Source organism: Aythya marila (genome assembly GCF_965140915.1).
Source record: "Aythya marila genome assembly, chromosome: 1".
In the NCBI taxonomy this organism is placed as follows: domain Eukaryota; kingdom Metazoa; phylum Chordata; class Aves; order Anseriformes; family Anatidae; genus Aythya; species Aythya marila.
The window spans coordinates 41,910,544-41,934,527 of NC_139042.1; the positions used below are offsets into that span (position 1 = coordinate 41,910,544).

Genomic DNA, 23,984 nt, shown 5'->3' on the forward strand with positions numbered 1-23,984 from the left:
ACAACAGTCTGAGCCAAGAGCTGCAGGCATAACTTCCTAACTGTGTGTGCAGAATGCTACAGATTTCCATACTGGCATAGCAAGTTAAAGATCTGTGATGGAGATTCACACTCCACTGTTGTTACCAGCAGGTAATTATACAACAGTATTTCTAATGATGGAGTCCCAAAGCAATGCTTCTTCTCTTCCCAGTGGAAAATATCTTTTGAAGCAAAGAATGGCTGTGGGATTCAAGAGGAGGGAAAACACATACCATAAAATATAATTAAAAATTGTGGAGGCTGCCTATGACAAGAATAACCATAAAAAACAGATACAAACCAGCTGGCTGTTAACAACTCCTGAGTTATAAAAATCTTAAACCTGCTGTAAAGCACTCAATTCGATTTACATAACCACAGAGCTGACATTCCTTTTAGGCTCCTCTGCTGGGGATTATTTTGACATGTTTTAAGGCAGCATAAAAAGCAACTGTGAAAGGAAGACATGTATCATCTTACATAAAAATTCATTCTAGCCTTACGATCAGACTTATACACTTTAATCCCAGTGTCTTTACTGAAAATGGAAAGTATTTTCAATGGCTACTGGTGATTCAATTTTGTAACATTATTCCTTTGGTGCTCATATTTTTGATAAAGTTGATAGGGTGTATACGTACAAGTAAACAAACAAAAAATCTATACAGACACAGAAGCTTAAGTTTCAATATTAATGCACAAAGTATCAGCTCCACTAGAACCTACCACAGAGTGCAGCATATCTAGTTTTAGATAGATTGCATCACTCAACTGCATTCGGCCTTCACTAAAAAACAAAAGCATTTCTTAGGAATGTAATGATGCAGACAGCATTTTACATGACTAACACAGCTTGCTGTAGGGAATTAAAATAAACAAAATAAAATAAAATCAATCTTACATTGAGTGAAGTTTTGATGTATAAGTGCTGGCAGCTTACATTGCCCAGAGCACAGAATGAATTTTGCCATTTGATAATTTGCTTGATTCACTGTGCTGCCTCATGCAGGGCATTTTATGCCTGATTTATGTTTAATCGAGTCACCTGCTTAATGTTAAGGGGGGTCACAGTTAGATAGAAGGGTTATGACCATATAGGGCTTTCAACATCTCCCAGTTTGACATAAGAAATGGGTGTAAGTGTTAGAGGTCAACCTTTTTCTTTTATTTTTATTTAATGTTCTCTATGGAATATTGCATAAAACATTAATGTACCACAAAACCAATTTGATTCCTTTTTGAAACACAGTAGGCAAATATGGATTAGGAGACTCTAAACAGTGCCAAAACAAAACAAAAAACACTCTCTAGTCTAAGAAGTGATCATCTATACATGTGAATATTTTAAAGGATCATAAGGTACAGACTTACACAAAAAGGATTATAACTTTTGCCTTTATTAGATACTCAATCAAATTTAGTCTGGTGTCTGTGGATAAAATAAAGATAATAGATACAAAAGTACAATTAACTTTTAGTATAATTAGGATATCAAGGTTTACTATTCAGATTTAACATTCATCCTGTAAAACATTTTGCACATAATCTAATTGCAGATTAAGATTACCAGCATCTTCTTTCTGGTGATGCTACGAAAAGATATATGCAGGGAAAAATTTAATAAATAAAAATAGATGTGGTCAGCTACTACAGATCAGAGAACTCAGATGCATTTGATATTTATAACTATTTCTGATTCTCTTAGTGTTACAGCATGAAAACTACATGCTGAAAACTACTGCAGAACACTATGTATCTTGAGATTAAACTCCTCCCACATGGTATTGAAAAAATAGACATGGAGCCAAATAAAATCTTTAAAGATGTATGTTAAGGAGGAAATAATACAGTTAAGAATAGAAGATGGAATTACAGTTCGGAATAGAATATGGAATTCAGCACTTAACAGTTTGGATAGCTGCATTTCCAAGTTTAGTCAATGCTGACTCAGATTTGAAAATAAATAAATAAATAAAAGCACAGGAAAACTAGGTCTTTTTTTCTACTTTGGGAAGTGTATATTTTTAGAGGAAATAGTGAAGCATTATTTGCATTATTGTGTATGTAAGTGCTAAAACAATGTGGCATTGTAGCTTTCGGGGGAAAAAAAAAAAAAGAAGAAGAAAGAAAGAGATTAATATTAGTTCATTGGAAAAACCTAAATAAGAAAAATATTACATGAATTTATCTTTGTTGATAGCAGTGAAGAATTGTTCTTAGACTAAAAGTAAATCTAGAGATTCTACTGGAGTTAATATCAAGAAATATCAGGTCTTCATTTGTTTAAATTGCATCCAGAGTATTAACTCATTATCACATGCAAAGACTTATCAGTCTTTTAAGTGCACTGAAAATGATATGTACATACATGCCATGAACCCAATTACCAGAAACCAATAACAGACACAATCCACAGTGAATCCAGAAGGATGTCAAATGTTTAAACCCTTGACTAAAATGTGATTTGACTTCCTCTTACATTCCATGTGTGTACAACATTTCATGCAAATGCTAAAACACAAAAACAGTTCTTATTGTTATACCCAGAATATACTATGTTTCTTCAAACACTTTAAAACATATTATTTCTGTAGATCCACCTAATGGACAATGTGTAGACATAGTTCTGAATCCACAGTTTTAAAATAATTTACCTATGTTGACAGCTTCACCCATCTAATTTAACAATAACCTTCTAAAATGAAAGCTTTCAGCCTCACTTCTTCATCTAGGTTGCCTACAGTCAATAAAGAAACACAGGCATGTCCAAAGGGTGATCATGTAGCCTTACAGATGCTTCACTTTCTAGAGATGTCTCTTTCACTGACTTTGAAAGCAGATGACTTGCTAAGATTTCAACATCTACATTTGAGACATACTAACTTCTGTCAGATGAATATAAATCTTTAATAGCTAACTTATTAGATAGCTAAAGCTAGGGGAAGTGAGTTTCATTCCTCAGACAGTGAAAATATAATGAAGATATTTACCTGCATGTTTGCAGTTTCTAAATAATACAATGAATTCACTGCTTTGGAATTCCATTTCTAGACACATATTTCCTTTAAAGCTAGTGCATGAAGAATTACAACAGAATTGCCTCAACATCCTTTAAATCTACATTTTAAAAACTACTACCTTTTTTTTTTCATAAGCTACCAACATTTTAGACATTAAGATCTCAGCAAAATAAAGTACATATCAGAAAGATATATTATTTGTATTGCTATTTCAAAAATTAAAACATTTCTATTAAACTTTCTTTTTCTTCCTCTTTTTCAGTTTTTCTCCATTCTATTTTTATTAATATTTTGAAATATTAGTATTTTGCCTGTTTAAACTTTTTTTTGTAATAACAAAATCAATCAAAGCTAGAAAGCAGCAACAGGCATACAAACACTTGGTAACTGCCTGATGGCAATGGTTGTGCCACTGGAAAACCTAATGTTCTTACTATTCCAGGGGCAGAACACAAAGGATTTTTTTCTGGAGGAACACAAAGGATTTTTTCAGAACTGTAAGTTATACAATCTTTTGTACAATACATTTTTAGTATTTTTTTTTTAGTATTTTTTTTATAATGTGTAAACACTATCACTGTAGTTAATGTGCCTGTCAGTGGAGACATTACTGACTAGATGTTCTGTTTCTTACCTCCAAAATTCAAGGACTATTTTTACACAAAAAGTTAAAAAAGAGACACTGACGGACAAAACAGAACAAAATTAACTTTGAATTCTACTAGTTCTCTTATCTTCTATCAGTTTCCTTCAAATACTTTGACAGTTACTTATTTTCCCTTTTTCCACTTCCTCTTAAAATTAAGTTAGAGATGTACACTGATTTCACAATATTGGTGTTCACCTTTTAATCAAAAACTAGATTTAATACCGGAGCACACATTGGTAAAGAATACTAAGTTGATTGAATCCTTCCTAGATCAGTTAGTGATAAATCTCACACACATCAGTAGTAAAAAGGATTATCAGTAGGAACTCTACTGAAAAACAAATTCAGTGTTTGGTCTCATCAGTTATTGCCAAGTCTTGAATTAGGAGTAGAAGTCATGGAACCACAAAAGGGTTGGAAGTCACCTCTGGAGGTGCTCAAGACTCCACTATCTCTCTAGGCAACCTGTGCCAGTGGTCTACCACCTGCACAGTGACAAAGTGTTTCATGAAGTTTAGACAGAACATCTTGTGTTCCAGTTCATGCCCATTTCCTCCTGTCTTGTCACCGCGCACCACTGAAAAGAGCCTGGCTCTGCCTGCTCTGCATCAGCCTCATTTATACACATGGATAAGATCCTCCCCGAGCCTTCTCTTCCCTGGTCTGAAGAGTCCCAGCTCCCTCAGCCTTTCCACATAGGATGGATGCTCCAGTAAATCAGCTGCAGAGTAGCACATCAGCAAGTGTCCAAGCCATTTTCAGATAATACAGAATCCAATGTATCACTGGAAGTGGCAGGCACAACTCAGAAAGGAGAGAGTTTGTGTTTTTCTATTATTGCTGTATAGACAAACTTGAAAATATAGATTCATTAGAGCATACAGACAATCTCAAATATGCTCAGAAAGATGTATTTCTGTTCACTTGAATAAACTTGAATGCAATGATATCTGCAATGATTATGGGCCTGTTTATTTCATTTAGTGAAGCATGATACTGAGAGGTCTGAATTAGCATGTTCACATGGTACGTGCACCACATAGAGGTATTAACTCATCAACTGCATGAAGTTCAACAAGGCCAAGTGCCGGGTCCTGCACCTGGGGCGCAATAATACCAAGCAGAGCTACAGGCTGGGAGAGGAATGGTTGGAAAGCTGCCAGGCAGAGAAGGACCTGGGAGTGATGGTGGATAGTCGGCTGAATATGAGCCAGCAGTGTGCTCAGGTGGCCAAGAAGGCCAACGGCATCCTGGCTTGTATCAGGAACAGCGTGACCAGCAGGGCTAGGGAGGTGATCGTCCCCCTGTACTCAGCTCTGGTGAGGCCGCACCTCGAGTACTGTGTTCAGTTTTGGGCCCCTCGCTACAAGAAGGACATCGAGGTGCTTGAGCGGGTGCAGAGAAGGGCGACGAAGCTGGTGAGGGGCCTGGAGAACAAGTCCTACGAGGAGCAGCTGAGGGAGCTGGGCTTGTTCAGCCTGGAGAAGAGGAGGCTCAGGGGCGACCTTATCGCTCTCTATAGGTACCTCAAGGGAGGCTGTAGCGAGGTGGGGGTTGGCCTGTTTTCCCACGTGCCTGGTGACAGGACGAGGGGGAATGGGCTTAAGTTGAGCCAGGGGAGTTTTAGGTTAGATGTTAGGAAGAACTTCTTCGCTGAAAGGGTTGTGAGGCACTGGAACAGGCTGCCCAGGGAAGTGGTGGAGTCACCATCCCTGGAAGTCTTCAAAAGACGTTTAGATGTAGAGCTTAGGGATATGGTTTAGTGGAGGGCTGTTAGCGTTAGGTTGGAGGTTGGACTCGATGACCTTGAGGTCTCTTCCAACCTAGAAAATTCTGTGAAATTCTGTGAAATTCTGTGAAAACTCAGGAACTAAAGCTCTTTTTCCATGTTATAATAGTGATGTATCCTGGTTGAAAATTACTTCTCTCTTTTTTACTGTAAATATGCTCTTAATTCTACCTTCAAGGTGGTGGCAGGCAAAAAGGGAGAAGTATCTGAAATTGTTTCCAACGCTGAAGAAAACTTATGAAAATTCACCAGCTTCCCCTAAGCTTCTAGCTTTTAGCACAGGCTTACACTGTTTTAACATCTGTGCCCACAGACCTCTGTTCTCAGTAACTGTCTCTGTCTCTAAAGTGTTCTTACACACCATATTCCACATGACAAAAAGTAGACGGCAACAGCAAAGCATAAGACAGTTAGCAAGGAATACTGAAAGCCTCAACATCAAGTGATGTCCAGTGTGCATGCTGGCAACAATTACAGTTTTCTAGTTCTATAAACACATGGAAAAAATATATAAAGAGACAGAAAAATTAAATAAAATAAAAAAAAAAAAGGATTTAAAAACTCTGGCAAGCTTTAAATTGAAATTGAAAATTTAAAAGAACTATGAAAATTATCTTTATAAACAATCTTTAACAGCATAGCCTGTGTGAAGATCATACACTTTTTGGAATACAAGGGTATTCTGCAAATAAGATTTTTATGCTAGCATGAAATAGTGACTCTTCATTTTGTGACTCTTCATTTTTTCAGCATTTGTTGCTGAAAATACTTCATGCAAAGACAGTATGAGAAGACATATTTGTCAAACATGACGTGATTTTTCTTTTCAGCAGTTATAAAAATCTACAGATTTCTTCAAATCATCCATTTTATCACCTGGTAAAGTTTCTGCTAGAAGATATATTCAACATATGAAAGTATATGCAATTCAAAATCATTACAGTGTCTGAAAAAAAAATAAGAAGCTAGTAAATGTGAGGAAACTGAAGAAAACAGGGTAAGAATTCAAGTTCATATTTTCTTTTGACATTTAACAAAATTAACATAAAATACAGTTGGGAAAAATAATGAGCAATATTAGCATTGAAGTCCCTTTTGATTCACAATTTATTTATCTATCCATCAATACTCAGTTATTTATTTTTCCTTAAAAGAACAGTGGTGGCATTCCTTCCAGATCTAGATTAGCTAGATCTGGTGGGGTAAAAGTTTCATGACTGATCAACATGGTAAGATGGTAAGGGGAATAATACATCTGTTCAGCTCAAAGCATCAACATTAAGGTGTCTACATGAGACTAATAATCTTGCCAAAATACAGTTACATCTAATGCACATTAGAGACTTTAAAACAAACCCAGAAGGTGAAATTAAACCAAGCTTTAATTTTGCTTTGTGTGTCTACATCTGATGAAAATACAATAGTGTAAAGTAAAAGAAAAGTTAAAAGGTAAAAAATCAAAGGAACCTCATAATCACACAGTTTTGAGAAATGGGATGAAGACCTTTATATATATTCCACTTGAAAGACAGAGAACTGGGAAAAAAAAATGGGTGGCCTAATCAAAACTATCCAATGAAACTAGGAAGGATCATACCATACATAACGATATTAATACCAACCCTCCACCACCATGTCCACACAGAAAATAAATGTTGATTAGGTTACAATCAACTTTGAAAATCTTATATCTCTGAAAAAGATGCTGAGCTGCATACTAGGTAAGATAAACTTCTACAAACAGAGATAAAGGTAAGGCAGCTGAAGCCATACCAAAGCAACAAATAAAAATGTAAACAATTATACTGTAAACTTTGTTAGAATGAATCACTTTAAGTAACATTAGGAACAACACTACATAAAAAGTGAGATGGAGGTAAGCAATACATGTGATGTTAGCATTTAGTGACATAGGATAAAATGAGGACCCTTGTACTGGGAGCAGGCCTCAGATGACATATAACATATAACATATGATAACATATGAGAAAGGGAGGAAGGAAGGAAGGAAGGAAGGAAGGAAGGAAGGAAGGAAGGAAGGAAGGAAGGAAGGAAGGAAGGAAGGAAGGAAGGAAGGAAGGAAGGAAGGAAGGAAGGACAGGAGGGAGGGAGGGAGGGTGGGAACACCACGATTTTTATACAGAAAGAACCAAGGATTTTCCAAGGGTAGGACAAATATTCCTGTGGCTACATGAAATTAAAACAACGTAAAGTGTAAGATACAAATTAAGCTAAATCCATTGGCAATAATCTTTACCCAACTTGGTCACAAGTTACAGAAGGTCTCAATTAAATATCATTCTGTTTTGCCTATGTCTGATTTCCTATCTTGGGCTATGTGCTGAATTTATTAATTATTTTTGATTACTTAATAGAAAATACTGAAAAATAAATAACATTATACAAAAGTCTATCATAATTTCAAATACAAAATCCTGGGACTCTTTTTAACTTTTAAAGTACCAATCTATTGGCCTAATATGTTTCTATGAAGCTCTCACTAGTCAGCTAGATGGAACTAGGGAATTTAATATTTTGAATGACTGGTAAGGAAAAACATTCCAGGGAAAATTTTATGAAGATTTACTGTTACCTATTGTTACCTATTCCAAAAACGTAAAATAAATTTGGATATTATATAAAGACAAAATAGATTTGAGAAAGGAACAGGAAAAAAAGAAAGATAAATTAAAATACTAACTCCTACCACTGTTCTGTGAGTTTATAAAACAGGGTTTTTTAAATTAATGCCAACTCTAAATCTATATAAACCTGGAACCAGCAAAATTTCCATTGCTCATTAAGAAAAACGTCTCAGACTGAATTAAAAAAAATACATACCCTAATCCTCCTACCAGTTTTCAGGGGAGGAGAAGAACTAGTTGAAAAAAAGTCACAAAGGTAAGATCTCAGACCAGCTATAGCAAATTCTAGCACACTTCCTAACATAGATTAAGAGCACATCATAAAAACTATAATAGTAATGCAACTACTTGCAACACTATGAAGACAGCAACTAACAATTACGAAGTAATTTAAAAGTAAATTTTTTTGGAGTGTGAGAATTATGAGAGATTATTAATTATCCATAACTTAAGACTGAGACAATAGCAGTTGGAAAAAAAAAAAAAAAAAAAGATTTGCCTCCAAATCAACAAACATTTCTTTAAATTTTTCTTTCAATTTCTTTTCAGTTTTTGGGTGGGTCTGGACTTGGTATGTGTCTTGTGTTTGGACTGGATGGTTCTTTTTGTGCATAAAGATAATGAAAGGAACATATAGAAAATCATATGGGGTTGGGTATTTTCTTTTTTTCATCACCAGAAAATAAAGTTGAGACCTCCAGAACAGGACAAAAAAAAGGGGGGGGGGGAGGGGGGGAAGGAAGGTAAAGGCATTCAAAAGATCAAAAAGATCAAAAGCTTTCAGCTGAAGTAAAGATGAATGTAAATAAAGAGTCCAAAAAAGGTACAATGCAAAAGATTTTAATAAAAAAATGTCTTCATATTTAACATTCATGAGAAATGGTATTTCTCAAGCAGAAGGTGGAGAAACTAAGTTGCTTATACCTAAACAGCATTTCTGCATAAGCATTTTAATTGTTTTCAGGTGCTCTTAGATCTTAGTGAAGATACCTATCCTTTTCCCTTCCCTTCCCTTCCCTTCTCTTCTCCTCCATTCCATATTTTAGTATGTATTTTATTTTATTTTATTTTATTTTATTTTATTTTATTTTATTTTATTTTATTTTATTATTTTATTTTATTTTATTTTATTTTATTTTATTTTATTTTATTTTATTTTATTTTATTTTATTTTATTTTATTTTATTCTATTCTATTCTATTCTATTCTGTTTAACTTATGACTTCATGACTCTAATAAAACTTTTTTTATTTTGTCTCCACATACATTATCAGTCTTTCCATATAAAATTTAGCTCAGGTGATAAAACAAATCAATTTAAAGAGGAATGTAAGTAATTTACAATTCATATCAGTATGTTTCTATGGCTTTATTTTAAAATAAAATAAAATAAAATAAAATAATAAAATTAAGTAAATAAAATAAAATAAAATAAAATAAAAATAAAACATCTAAATCCTAGAGTTTAGAATAAGGAGTAATTCCATATTCCACAAACATGAATGTCATTTTGCTATAAAGATATACTACAGATGCAAGAGTGCTGTACTTTTTGTCATTCACCTCTAGGAGTATGCTGTCCACAGCATGTCCAATGTCTGTTTATCTGAGACTTGAAAGGACAAATATATTCTGAGCTTTCAATAGAGGGAAAAAAAATTACTTTAAAAATTGTTTTGTCACACAGTGACTGAGTGCACAGGAGCCACTGTTTTCTTACACTTGAATGAAATATTAATCTACTACAATCTTTTGAGATACTTTTTAAAACAAATGTACTGATTCACAAGAAATCACTTTTCTCCTCTCAAGCACTTGCACTGAATACCAGTGGAATATTGAAAATGTTCTGGTTTTCATTTTGTTTTTGTTGTTAGTCTGGGGTTTGAAAAAAGAATGCACTGAAGCACTGAAAGCACTGTGAAGCAGTAACTTACCTGTATCACAGGTAAATTTACAGTTACTAGATTTCCCAAGTAATATAGTACTTTTATTTATATTCATTTTTTAAGCTCATACACTGGGGGAAAAAAAAAAAAAAGTTTGCACTGTGTTAAGCAGCTTTTCTCATCATCTGAAATCCAAGAGTAAGTGACATTATAAAGTTAGTATTCTAATAAAGTAATTATATCTGTGTCTTATATCTGTGTCTTCTTATAAAGCATTGATGCATCGTAATATATGCATTAAAGAATCAGTTTACTGTCAAAAGAAAACATGAAAGTGACATCATTCTTTTCAGTAGTGATATTCTTTATTTAGGATTCTGCCCTTGATTTTCATAGTTCTTAGCAAGATAGCTTCAGTAACTTGACGTTATGTTTTGAATTCTGCATTTCCACAGTAAGTGCCAGGAACACACTTTTTAAAAAGTACAGTTTAATTGAAAGCAATGCTATTCAATTAACTTTTCTCTCAATCACTCAGTAAGCACAACTGGATGTTTCAAACAATTTTTCAAGCCATGACCATGGGGTTGGGCTAGATCATCTTTAAGAGTCCCTTACAACCCAAACCATTCTGCGACTCTGTGTGTGGTCTTAGTGCCTGTGATAACAAACTATATAATGAATACAATGAAGAGGAAACTTAGTAGATGAATCTGCCCTTTAAAACATGGAGTGTACCTTGTTCTAATTCCTTTATGTCAATCTAAATTTCATCCACCGCGTGATGAAAAGGTAATGTCGACAAAACCTTATCTTCCAGTAAAACTTATCAGGACATTAGCCATTTGCTATTGCTATGGATTTTGAAGAGTTAAAATGACTCACTGACCTTATTAATTTTGTCTTGACTAGGTGTTTTCCTTTCTCTAACTTACTTATTCCTAGCAGGTTACTGTTTTCATACTCAGAAACTAATACATTACTAATGACCTCATCAAACCAATGTAGTAATAACATTAACAGTCTCCTCAATCTTAGATTCTTTTTGTAAATGTCCACAGTAATATTTCTTATACCAGCAGCAGCAACAGTTTATTCTTATATTGAATACAGTACATCACTGCAATTAAGGCTGGTTTGAAAAGAGATTATATAAGAGGTCCTTGTAAAACATTCATAAATAAAAACATTTCAGAAAGAAAAAATAAACTCTTTATATGCACTGTTGTGAGAGGAGAACCCGTGAAAGCAATGATACAAATACAGGAACAACATAGCTTTGTAACCTTTCAATATGCATGAATTAATAGATGCATGCATGCAAAGGAAGGAAGTTGTATTACAGTAAATAAGTTGGCTATACAACTCACAAAGAAGAACCCTCTTTCTTCACTCCCCCTTTTGTGCTCTCTTTCTCCCTCTGCCACACAGACACACATACACACACTTTTCTGTCCTCTTCCTATCCCTTTCCATCCATCTGTTTTTTCCTTTTCAGAAGTGGCCTCAGGCACACAGCAAGTAACTGACATGGTAACAGAGCTAACTATTTCTGCAACTTAAAGGAATAAAATAAATCTTTCCACGTGGATAAAGTAAAATTTGGTTTTCAAACTTTGCATTTGGAATGCATAGAAACAAACCATCAGCTTGGCTTTTCATAAACCACAAGCTCTGGAGGCAGTTCCGTGAGCAGTAATTGACAGATTGGTTTATATTTGCAATACACTTCATTAGCACATCTTACCACATGGTTCATTTTATATCACAATACTGTTCTAACATAAATATTCTCTGATTTCCAACCAAGAAGAAAAATGTTAATCAACTTGAATATAATCTGGAATCAAGTTCATGCAACAATCTCACCTTGCAATCCTGAGCACAGCACTGAACCAGAATAACCTTCCTTTTGAAGCACCTTGTCCCAGTTAAGACTACTTTATGATATCTTTAACATGTTGCATTGGGCAACATTAGTAACAACAGCAGTACAGTGCACTGTGAACAACTGATAGTGGATTCATTATGATTCTGATAATAGTATCACAGAATCACAGAATTTCTAGGTTGGAAGAGACCTCAAGATCATCGAGTCCAACCTCTGACCTAACGCTAACAGTCCCCACTAAACCATATCCCTAAGCTCTACATCTAAACGTCTTTTGAAGACTTCCAGGGATGGTGACTCCACCACTTCCCTGGGCAGCCTGTTCCAATGTCTAACAACCCTTTCGGTAAAGAAGTTCTTCCTAACATCCAGCCTAAAACTCCCCTGGCTCAACTTTAGCCCATTCCCCCTTGTCCTGTCACCAGGCACGTGGGAGAACAGACCAACCCCCACCTCGCTACAGCCTCCCTTGAGGTACCTGTAGAGAGTGATAAGGTCACCCCTGAGCCTCCTCTTCTCCAGGCTGAACAAGCCCAGCTCCCTCAGCCGCTCCTCGTAGGACTTGTTCTCCATGCCCCTCACCAGCTTCGTCGCCCTTCTCTGCACCCACTCAAGCACCTCGATGTCCTTCTTGTAGCGAGGGGCCCAAAACTGAACACAGTACTCGAGGTGCGGCCTCACCAGAGCCAAGTACAGGGGGACGATCACCTCCCTATCCCTGCTGGCCACACTGTTAACATCTCACAAAATTCTTGCAGGCAGTGTTACAAAAGCTGTAAGTATTAAGAACAACTCACTGTGACTGGTTTTCCTTAAAAAATAAGTAAATAAATAAAAGACTAAGTTCATTTTGTGTTCAATAAGCTTGCTGCCTGAAAGGTTGGATATGATGTGATCATGAGATGCTTGACTTTTCCAAGTTGTTAGCAAACATAGATATTATTTATATTTATATATATTAATAGATATTAAAACAAATATTAATAAAATTAATTAATACATTTCTTATCTAATTCTTTTTTTGTTTTGTTTTAGTTATCTAAAGCTGCCCACATATAATGATGCTTGCTTGCATACTTTTCTTGAAGAAAGATACACATATCACTTACTTGAGTAAATTAAGTTTACTTACTTTCTATATCATATAACAAAAACTAACAAAAAAATTGTTATACTCTGCTACCTAACATCTTTTCAGAATATTGCCTTTATATATGAGTCCTTGTATGAGATTTGGAAAACTGGACAGCACATATTGCTCTTATCCCAGAAGTAATCATATTAAAAAAATGTAATTTGACACCTTGAAAAAATGAGGTAAATACATTAAGCTAGGGTTCCTTCCTGTACTTTAGGGAATCTCCAAATACACTATAATGAAATTGTGGACCATAACTTTGGAATATATAAATCTGAAGTCAACTTCTATTGAATGCAGTATGTAGCACTGGTGGCAGATCATATATAAATGAAGAAAAAAAAATCACCCTTCATTGATCATGTCATTCAAGGACATAAGTATTTCTACAGGAAAGGGGATAGTCATGTTGATGGCATTCAAGAACTTCATATAGTTGTGATGACACAGAACTATAGTTAGCAATGTGATGAAGCTAAGCTTTGTACCAGATCTTGCTACACTTACTTTAACAAGTACCATCTTATTATATTGCTATAGCAGTCAATATAATTCATATAGAAACCATCACGTTTATAAGACTGAGATATTATTCCAAATAATATCAGATTTCTTTCTACCATTAGTATTTAAATACTCTGTTTTTGATAAAATGGCAATGTAATATTTGGTCTGTAAAAAGTTATTTTCTGAAACGACTAGGTATCAAATTATTTTGGCTAAACATTCTCATTAAATACCAAGAGTTTGGCTGAAAAAAATACCAAGTTAATCATAAGAAAAACTGCCAACATAGGTGCATGACTATCTTGCTGTTTTTCTATTAAAAGACAGAAAACTGAGCTACAAGACAATCTCAGAATTTCCCAATGTTAATAAGCTTCTATTTTGAATAATTTCATTTTGTGAAACAATCAATGTACTCTGCAACCTATATCTCTTTCATAACTATTTCAGTTTAATTATAAAATATAGTAATTTGGAATTAGGAAAGTTATAATATTCAATAATAAACACTTCCATTATCAGGTTCAAATTTAGTCACTGATAACTCTGTGATATGCTTGCCTTTAAGAATGAAATTTTAATTGCTTTCTTTTGAATCAAGAGTTTAGTGCTTTGATTTATTTTGGTGTGCATATTTGTTTTATAGGAAACACCAATGGTAAAAATACCTTCTTTGAAAAAGTGTGTTTTGGTGTTCTTGTTGGATTTTTGTTGTTATTTTCGTGTTTGTTTTTTTGTTTGTTTGTTTGTTTGATTGATTGATTGATTGTGGCTTTTTTTGTTTGTTTGATTGGTTGGTTGGTTTTGTTTTTCCCAATATGTTTAATATAATTTTGTGATTTGAAACAAGAAACTGGAATTTGGATGAGGGTCACGTCTACAGTCAGAGACATTATTTTTTGCTGATATTATATTTTATATATTATATATTATATATATTATATATATTTATATATATATATTTTTTTTTTTTGCTGATATTATATTTTGCTCATATTAAACTGACTTAGCAAAACTGTAAATATCTTAAAACTACCACACATCATTAGAGGCTTGCTCTAATCTAATTGCTAGTTCATCTTCATGTAGTTCATCTTCACATGAATATGATCAACTACATGAATAAGATCAACTGTGGTCCTACATAATTGGCACAGAAATATCAGTCATAAGGGAGAATCCACAAACCAGTAACATTACACCCTTAGCCTTCAGAATGCAAAATTAATCTGTGATCCAGGAAGAAACAAAAATTTCTCACTTCATTTTTTTCCACTGAAAAGGTAATAAACCTGTGAACACCACAACTTAATACAAAATGAGTATTCATAAGAAGCAAGCAGAAGAGAAGATTCACTACCTTATAACTATGCTGTAAAATACTCCTTAGTTCATTCTCAAATAACTTGAATGAATCAAGGTACTTGGCTACCCACACTGCCTACATTTTTAATCTCAGAGGCTCTTTTGAAGTGAACTAACTTGCTTGTTTTAAATAATAAATAAATAAATAAATAAATAAATATTTTAATTAAAAAAAAAAAAAGACGGGAGAATTTTGGAAACAGTTAAATTCAGGGACTTCTCTCAACTGGCAGTAGATGAACCTGCATGAGGTTTGATTCTTTTTGACTTACAAAATACTGCGAAATGTATAAGTTCTTATTGACTAAAACTTTGTAATGAAAAAGCTTGTATTTCTGCAAGTAATTATTTTTTTTAAAAAAGATTTCGTGACAATAAAGTTATGGCTCATATTGAAAGCCTTCTCAGGTTCAGAAATGGCTAAACACAAAATAGTTATGCCATAAACATATGTGGTTAAATAGTTTTAGGTTCAGAGATGGTTTATAATTTGCCTGCTCAGAGATCTTTCATACATTTGCCTATAATAAAACATAAAGTCACATCCTATTTTTAAGAGCTTCTGAAATCAGTGGCTGTTCAAAGGAAGCCAGTCCTTTGAACACTGGGACCCTGAAGTACATTCTTATATGCCAGTATTTTCTGCTCACAGGCTATAATAAATTTCAGTTAATCCCAATATTTCATTTAAAATAAAAGCTGAACAGTAAAATATCAACAGTCAGAAAAGAATGAATTTGCATGTATCTAATAAACACTGGAATTCCCACTATTACCTTACTGTAATAGATGCTGAAACAGTATTATTTAATCTGGTGATATTACAAAATCTGTGGCTAAATGGAAAACAACTTTATTATTACCTAGTGAATGTATGAGACCCACTGGAAGTGAACCAGTGAGCTTCCAGAACTGTTTTCCAGCTTACTAACAAAACCGTCTTGTGAGAAAGCAGAACAAGATAGCTAACCATTTAACAGGATGATAATACAGCAAAATTATGACAGTGTTTTCAGAAGATGACAGGTAGCCTGAATTAAACCTTAATTAAGATTTTTAAAACTATTAAATAATACATTTACAGAGCTTAGTCAATATATCTTCCCACTGATACATCAACTAGTGAACATGATAGAAGCTTTCACATTAATTATAGTGACTACTTCCTTAATGAAGTGCAAAAATATTTGTGTAATCTATTTCAGTTTACTGAATTAGATTAGTTTATAATTCCAAAAGCAGAATTTTGGGGGGATATTTTTTGCAGTATGTTAGTTTCTCCCTAACAGTTAAATAGTATATCATAAAATAATACCAATTGAAAGCAATGTTCACATTAAAAATGATTAACCACTATTAACCAGACCACTGTGTTAACATGGAATGCATTTTAAAATAAATGAGATAGCCAGTCAATTTTATTAACGCATATCTTTTTAACCAACACAGGATCACAAATTGTGTGCACAACATAAGCAACTGAAAAAAGGTTAGGTCCTCAAAATTACTAAGCATGTGACTCCATTTTTTTTTTTTTTTTAATTTCTGTCCCTTTCAATACTCTCAGAAATCAGTTTAACTCATTTATCTAATTTAAATGCATTCTTAGGAGTTCACAGGAGTGAGTATGCCAGGAAACAATACTTCAAATTACACATTTTGTTTCTTGGCAATATCTAATATGATGCGGGTATAATAACGATTATATTTTAACCTTTATTTCAGTTCTGCCTAATACAACATCGCATAGCTGTGAGCCACAAAAAAATAAATTATTTAATTATGTTATTAATCTTTCTTTAAACACCAAATAATTCCATCTTCTACTTCAGACGAAATATCATCACACTGTCAACAGCTGTATCTGTGAACATCATTTGTCCTCCATGATGATGTAACGTATACAAAAACTTGCAACTCGCTCTTTATCTTAACTCTACTTTAAAATGTTTTGCACAGGATGAAAGTTAGAGTATACTTTTATTATAAGATTCACGAAACACAAAGAGAGAAAATAAGGATGAGATTAGAAATTACATTTTCAGATAATCATTTAAGAGACAAAGCAGAACAGAACAAAAATATTTAATACAGAAAAGTATTTATAAATTGCATAAATGAAATATTTCAGAAGAGGCTTAATATCTTTACACTGTAAAAAGTATCAGATGTGGAACAGGTGGAGAGAGGTACCCATCACACAAAGCAAATCTCTTCAAGATGATGATAGCAACAATAATACTAACTACTGTGATTCATTTTATGTAAATTTAACAATGTAACAAATTAAATATGAAAGGTACTTTGAAATTCCTAAACAAAGAAAAAGCTATAAAAGTATAGGAAAAATAGTATTCTTATTATGCCCTATAATAATGATTCCCTAAACTTTATATTCACATTTTACCACTGAGAGAAAGATGCAGTTTCTGAAATAAATACAAGAGTTCTGTAGTTGCCTTTTTATTACTTATAGATTATAGAGCCGGAAGGCCAAGCTCTAGAAAAATCAAGTCAGTTTCAGAAAAAAGGTTTCAAAATCTAAAATACTTCCTTATGAATAATGATAAAAATTCTTCAATTTTAAAAATAAGAAAATATAAGAAATATATTAAAATTAAAAAAATATAAAAAATATAAGAAATATAAGAAATATAAGAAAAATAAGAAAAAAATGTTTCTAAGTTCATATGGAAATAATGGACATTATATATGTCAAATAGTAACTACAAACAACAACAACAACAACAACAACAACAACAAACAAAGAGCACAATGTATATCATACAATAAACTGAAGAATTACAGCATTATTTTTCTGATTAATTACAGTTATTTCAACTTTTAAAAACTTCTGAAGACTACTAAGCACAGAGCCAGGAAAAGACCTGCAACACATAGAGGTATGTAGATCAAAGTTAACTATGATGAGCCATGTGGTTTTGGAAGGGTTTCAAGGCAGTATCCAGATAAACCTATCTGAACTTATTCTGGACTCTTTCTTCTAACTACATCTCTAACTGCATTTGTAACAAGCTCAGGAGATTTTAATACTCTGGACAATTCAAGAAACGCTTCATTTCCCATTATCAAACATTTCTCATTTTGCCACAACTTCAAAGGTTCTCCATTTATTTTAATAAACATAAAAGTATCTTTTGTCAGTTGGTAGCATTTTGTAAATCAACCCTAATCAAAAACAGTTGCTATATCAGTAATTGTGGGTAACATTTATGAATCTTGTGTTCAGATGGACAGAATATCACCCAAAAGGTGATCCTTGCTTCTCCAGTTTATGCTCTCAAAAAAAAAAAAAATTATTCCTTTTTCCCTTTTATTTTTCCTTCTCATTACAGTTCTTAAATCTCAGCTTATTCCCTAAATACTCCTCTAAAGCAAATTCATCTTAAGTGATAATGTAACCTTCTCTGCATGTGTTTTCAGATTAGATTACTAATGGAATACATTTTCAAGGGATTCTTAACTTGGTCTCCTACAAAAATTTATAATTATGAACTTTCATGAGAAATCTCAATGTAGTTTTGTACCAATATACTTAAGCAAAGCACACAAAAACAGATTCTTTAGGATCCCAGATTTCTACATTTAAATGTATACTGCTGTATTATGCAGTGCATTAAAATAAAATAAAAAAGCTCCAGTAAAAATCATACATTAAATCAAAGCACAATATATCCTAGATACTAGATACACCTAGTAATTGCAGATCTCTGTAATTTGAAGAGCATTAAATAGTATATAATTGTTTGTGTGATCCCTTACACTCTTTTGTAGGCAAGAAGGAAGGAAACTTAGTAATTATACTAAGATTATTAAATCAGTCAAAAAGCTTAAAAAAGGAAATTTGTTACAAAAAAAAAAAAAAGAGAGAGAGAGAGAAATAACAACTTGGTACTTTGTGCTTTGTTTTGTTTGGGTTTCCTGCTTGAGCTGGGTCTTAACAGGAAATTCAAACTTTAACTTCTCAAACAAGAAGTCATCTCAGGTCTACAAAGATGATTAAGGGAATGGAGGATCTGACATGAATTTGAGAAAGGTAGGATTGTTGAAGAAGGCTTAGGGGGAATGTTATTAATACCTTATGGGGAGGAGTAAAGAAGATGGAACCAACTGCACAACAGCTCATTGATTTAAATTCACAAGACCAGATTTTAGGCCTAATTTTATAATTGTCTGTCTATAAAATGATGGAATAATTGTCATGTAGTGCTGCTGGCATGATGTTCTTTACCCTTGTTGAGCCACACACCATGAAACACTATACCCCAGAGTTCATTTCTAACTCTGACTCACCACCACCCCAGTGGGAAAAATCTTGCTCACCCCTTCTGTTGTGGCAAGCCATGTAAAGTGAAACCAGTTAAAACTTTGCAGCTATATCATTTAAACCTTTCCTCTTCTGCAAGTGACCCACAAAGCATTATCATCCTAGATGGATCTGATGAAGGATAGTACTATATATACATGTTGTCTTTCATTTTGATTTTTTTTTTTTAATCCTAATTTTGAAAGGATCTACATCTTTTTTTTTTGGGCTGACATTCTAAGAAATTGCATCTATGTTTTAGTACTGTATATTTATCATTAACTTGTTATGACCAGCCTATAATGACAAAGGAGGAACTGGATACTTTAAGATGCTTAAGTTTTAAGCAATTGGATACTTTAAGTTGCTTTAAGTTGCTTGGTTTTAAGTTGCTTTTCTATCAGCTTAAATGATTCTGTTGACAAGTTTTTTGTTATATTTTTTCCCTGTCTCCTTCTTTTTGGCATCCTTATTTGTCTCCTTGTTCTTCCATATCTCCCTTCTACCTCTTGTGTATTTTTTTTCTTTGATATTTTGCTGTCTTACTTTCCCCAATAATTTCCTTTTGCTTCTGCAGTTTTTGATCTCTTCCCCATAAACATGAATGCTTGTGCCCTGTAAAAAAAAAAAAATTATTTCCCCACATACAACCTATCTCCTTTTTTCTTATTCCATTCCACTCTTCAACTACCTGAAAGGAAGGTGTGGGGAGCTGGGAGTTGGCCTCTTCTGCAGGTAACTAGTGATAGAACTAGAGGGAATGGCCTCAAGTTATGCCAGTGGAGGTTTAGGTTGAAAATTAGGAGACACATCTCCTCAGAAAGACTAGTCTGGCTTTGGAAAGGGTTGCCCGGGGAGGTCATGGCATCACCATCCCTGTGGGTGTTCAAAGAAATGTTGTACACTTAGGGACATGGTTTAGTGGGTGACATTTGCAGTGGGGTGATGGTTGGACCAGATTATTTTGAAGGTCTCTTCCAACCTTAATGATTCTATGATTCTATGAACTCTCTTTCCTATATTAGATTTTATCATGTATTTCTTAATCTACATATTTTTTTAACCCCCCCCCCCTTTTTTTTTTTGGCTCAAGTCACAAATGCCCAGACTACCACTGAGTTCTACTTGCCTGACTGCCTGACATCCTCTCATGCTCAACTATATTTTCAGTCCTACCCTCCTTCACTCTGCTTACTTCATACCTCTCTCTTACCAGCCTTAGTTGTCTGACTTCTCATTCAATTACTCCTCTTGATCTATAGCCTTTCAAAAAACTGTAAACTCCTAATGCAACTGTTTTGGGTATGTGTCTATATTACTATGTAAAGCACTTCTCTTGTCCTAAGGCCAGAAGGCATGGGTCCACTTTTGTATTGAGAGAGAAACTCTCTTCCTTTCATCCATGCTCCAGAGAAGAAACTCGTATCCAAATTGACAGTAATTTCTGGCATGTAATATTTCCTGAGCTGTGCATTGTTTAGGAAAATATTAATCAACTATGACCAAGACCATGACAAGGATTATGCTCATACTTAAATAAACACCTGATCATGGGCACATACTCAAACATCTACCCATCTATCCGATCTCCAAGCCTGAGCGATCATTCTCTCTAATCTATCTAGGTTACTATCTTTTTTCTGCTTTAAGAGAACATCATTGCTAGAGCCTGAGCTATGCAAACAAGTGGGGAACAACTGGGAAGAAGTAGAAACTCAGGTGAGCCTTACTGAAGCAAGTGGGATATTTTAACTCATCTGTAACATGAAGACAGAATGAAGCGCTGAGGTCAACAGCTTGACTGTTAGGTGCCTCTGTCTTAAGATGACTGTATTCACCTCCTACATGCAGCACAGCCTTTCCTAATTTAACTGTGTCTAGGAGCAAGTCACTGATAGAAGATAATATAGTAACTTTTCAAAAGAAAATAGTAATTTGAGAAAGAGATTGTTGCTGAACTTTACATTAGTATAAAGCCTCAGGAGTTGCATGAAAAATAGAATTTCAGGATGAAAAATTAAGGAAGATGTGTGTGCAATATGGAGTTATTTTAACTATCGCAGTTCTTCAGGCAACTATATTCATGATGGAATTATCTAATTTAGCAAAGTGGGAAAAAAAAAAGAAAAAAGATATCTGATGTATTAAAAATGAATAGGAAGATCATTGTCTAATGATAGGTAAGGAAAATAATGCTTTAAAAGGTTTTTTGTTTATAAAGAGAAAGTAAAGGGGAAAAAATATAAAGGATTATCATTTGCTGTCATTTGTATTTTAAAGTACTGAGCTGCCAAAATTTCCATTACGTATGATACATTTATATAACAATAACATTACATATCAGAACTCATTTGTGATATTTGGGTTCTGGTTTCCTAGACTGTTAATTTATCAGCAAGTGTACATAAGCCAAGTACTCAAAAGGCTGCTTGTGTCAAGGTGTTCCTAGCAATCCTACCTGTTGGCGGGATGATTCCAGGAGACATTAGGCCTGGGACAGAATGTGGCATGATATGTGAATTCTCTGGGGAGGTGACACTTTGAGTCCTCTTAGGAGGCCTTCCCGGTCTAGAACTGAAACAAACAAACAAAAAATTTTTACAATTAAGCTGTTGTCTTACATATCATTTCAAAGTTGTTTCAAGAGGTAACATGGACTGTAAATAAATTTGTTTCAAGGACGGTTGCTTTTGCAGTTAGATGTAATAGACTTCCATCACTAATTAGATTACATGCTGAATTCATTTTCCTCATTGAAGATCAGCCACTCTTGATGCATAATTCATAGCCTGCACCTCGTTACCTGCTTCTTCATATTAATATCTATACACAGTTTGAATTGCCTCGTTTGCATATGCTAAAGTTCTGCATGCAGCCTTCAGCACGAAAATTATGCACTAACTTGTAATAATTATTACAGTCAGCCTGCTATTGATTTATGAGACTTTTAAAAACCAAATATGTGTAGTACTTGTAATGAATGATATTTTAAGGTTCTTCAGGAAATTAAAAGGCAATGGCTGCCTAAGGAAATGTTCTGCTTGTTTGATTTAATACTACAGTTAGCTGGGAGGTGGAATGAAAGAGTGATTCAGACCTATAGCACATTTTTCGATGATATGTTTTATTACTTCGCACTGCCAGCCTGATATCTAGATGATAAATGACAATACATATCTAATGTGTGAAAAGGTCTTGCAATTTCTTTATTTTTTGTCATTTAAAAGATAAGTCAAGTTATCATTTAACCCTTATTCTATTTAAAGTGAAAATCTCACTAAGTCACCTTACTTTAAATATACTACTTTATGTCAGAAAGGACTCAGAATTATTTGCAAGATGTTGTTAAGCAACTGCCAACATAGCAGCTTACATCTGTCCAGTATGGAAAAATAAAGGGCTTCAGGTTTAAACACTCCCCATCGGTTAAATTCTTTCCCACACAACTTTCCATCTCCTGGACCCTGTAAGTAGCATACAAATCAGATACAGATTACAATGAAAATATTTATTACCCACTTAGATGCAAGTATGTATCTACTACATATAATGCATATCCAAAGGCTTGTATTCCTACATAAGAAGGTACTATTGCAGTATCCTATATATGCTTATTTGGGGGGTTGGGGACCTTTTGGAATGATTTCATAGGAAAAGGTGATATGCAACACTGCAGTATTAACCTGTGCTTTTCCAAATATGTGCAGTTCTTAATTCATTTCAAAAAATTAAATAAATAAAAATAAATAAATAAATAAATAAATAAATGAAACTATGGAAGGTTTTGCTCCTTAAGTCCCTATATAGTAACAAAACTGTTATTAAGCATAATAGTATTTTTAGATATGTCGGAACTGCAGAAGGAGGCAGGTAACAACATACTTATATTTTGTGTGCATATTCATTCCCCCTATGTTTGGAAATACCTTTCTTTTTGCTGCTTCTACAACCTAACTTTAATAAACCAAAAACAATCAAAGTATAGGGCATTTTCTTAGAGTTTAATGACTCAAAGCATTAAGTCATTAACCTTAACTGATCATTAATTCCCAACTTAATGTCCTGAGCTGAGGTCATTATCAAAATTATAAGCTTGATAATTTCTTTGATTAGTTTGGGGATTGTTCATTTTCTTTAATAAAAACAAAATCATCACATATATGTTCACAGCTACAAGGAAAACATTTGTAGACAAAATAATATTGTCTTATGCCACCTCACAGAACCAAATTTAGTGTCTTCCATTTTCCTTTGAAATTTCTATTGTAATTTACAATAAAAATAAACATACCATGAATACACATAAAATTGATAAAAATTATAGACAAAAATGATCTGATTTAAATGGTGTGTTTCTAACATATTCATACACCAAAAAATGCCACTAAGTAAGACATCTTTGATATCTTCATTTAAATACCTATGGTGTTACACTGTTCTCAAATCACTGCTTGATATGAGTATGGAACTCTCTGACAAGGGAAGGAGGGGTCTTTACCACTGACTGAAAGAGGGGAAACACAACACTCATTTTTAAAAAGGATAAAAGGAAGACCTGGAGAACTACATGCCAGTTAGTCTCACTTCTGAGACCAGCAAGATCATGGAGCAGATCCTCCTGGAAACTGTGCTAAGGCACATGGAAAATAAGGAGGTGATTGGTGACAGCCAACATGGCTTCACTAAGGGCAGGTCATGCCTGACAAATCCAGTGACCTTCTATGATGGGCATTAATAGGGGAAG

General features: G+C 33.9%; 1 protein-coding gene across 6 annotated transcripts in view; it reads right to left on the reverse strand.

The window, feature by feature from the left end:
* DACH1 (dachshund family transcription factor 1) overlaps positions 1-23,984 on the reverse strand; it is a 373,305-nt gene that overhangs the window by 198,754 nt on the left and 150,567 nt on the right. For all 6 annotated transcript variants that reach the window (XM_082769960.1, XM_082769959.1, XM_082769961.1 and 3 more), the window contains exon 2: positions 21,699-21,814. In XM_082769960.1, coding sequence (XP_082626086.1) covers positions 21,699-21,814 — 116 coding nt within the window. The remainder of the gene's footprint in view (positions 1-21,698; positions 21,815-23,984) is intronic.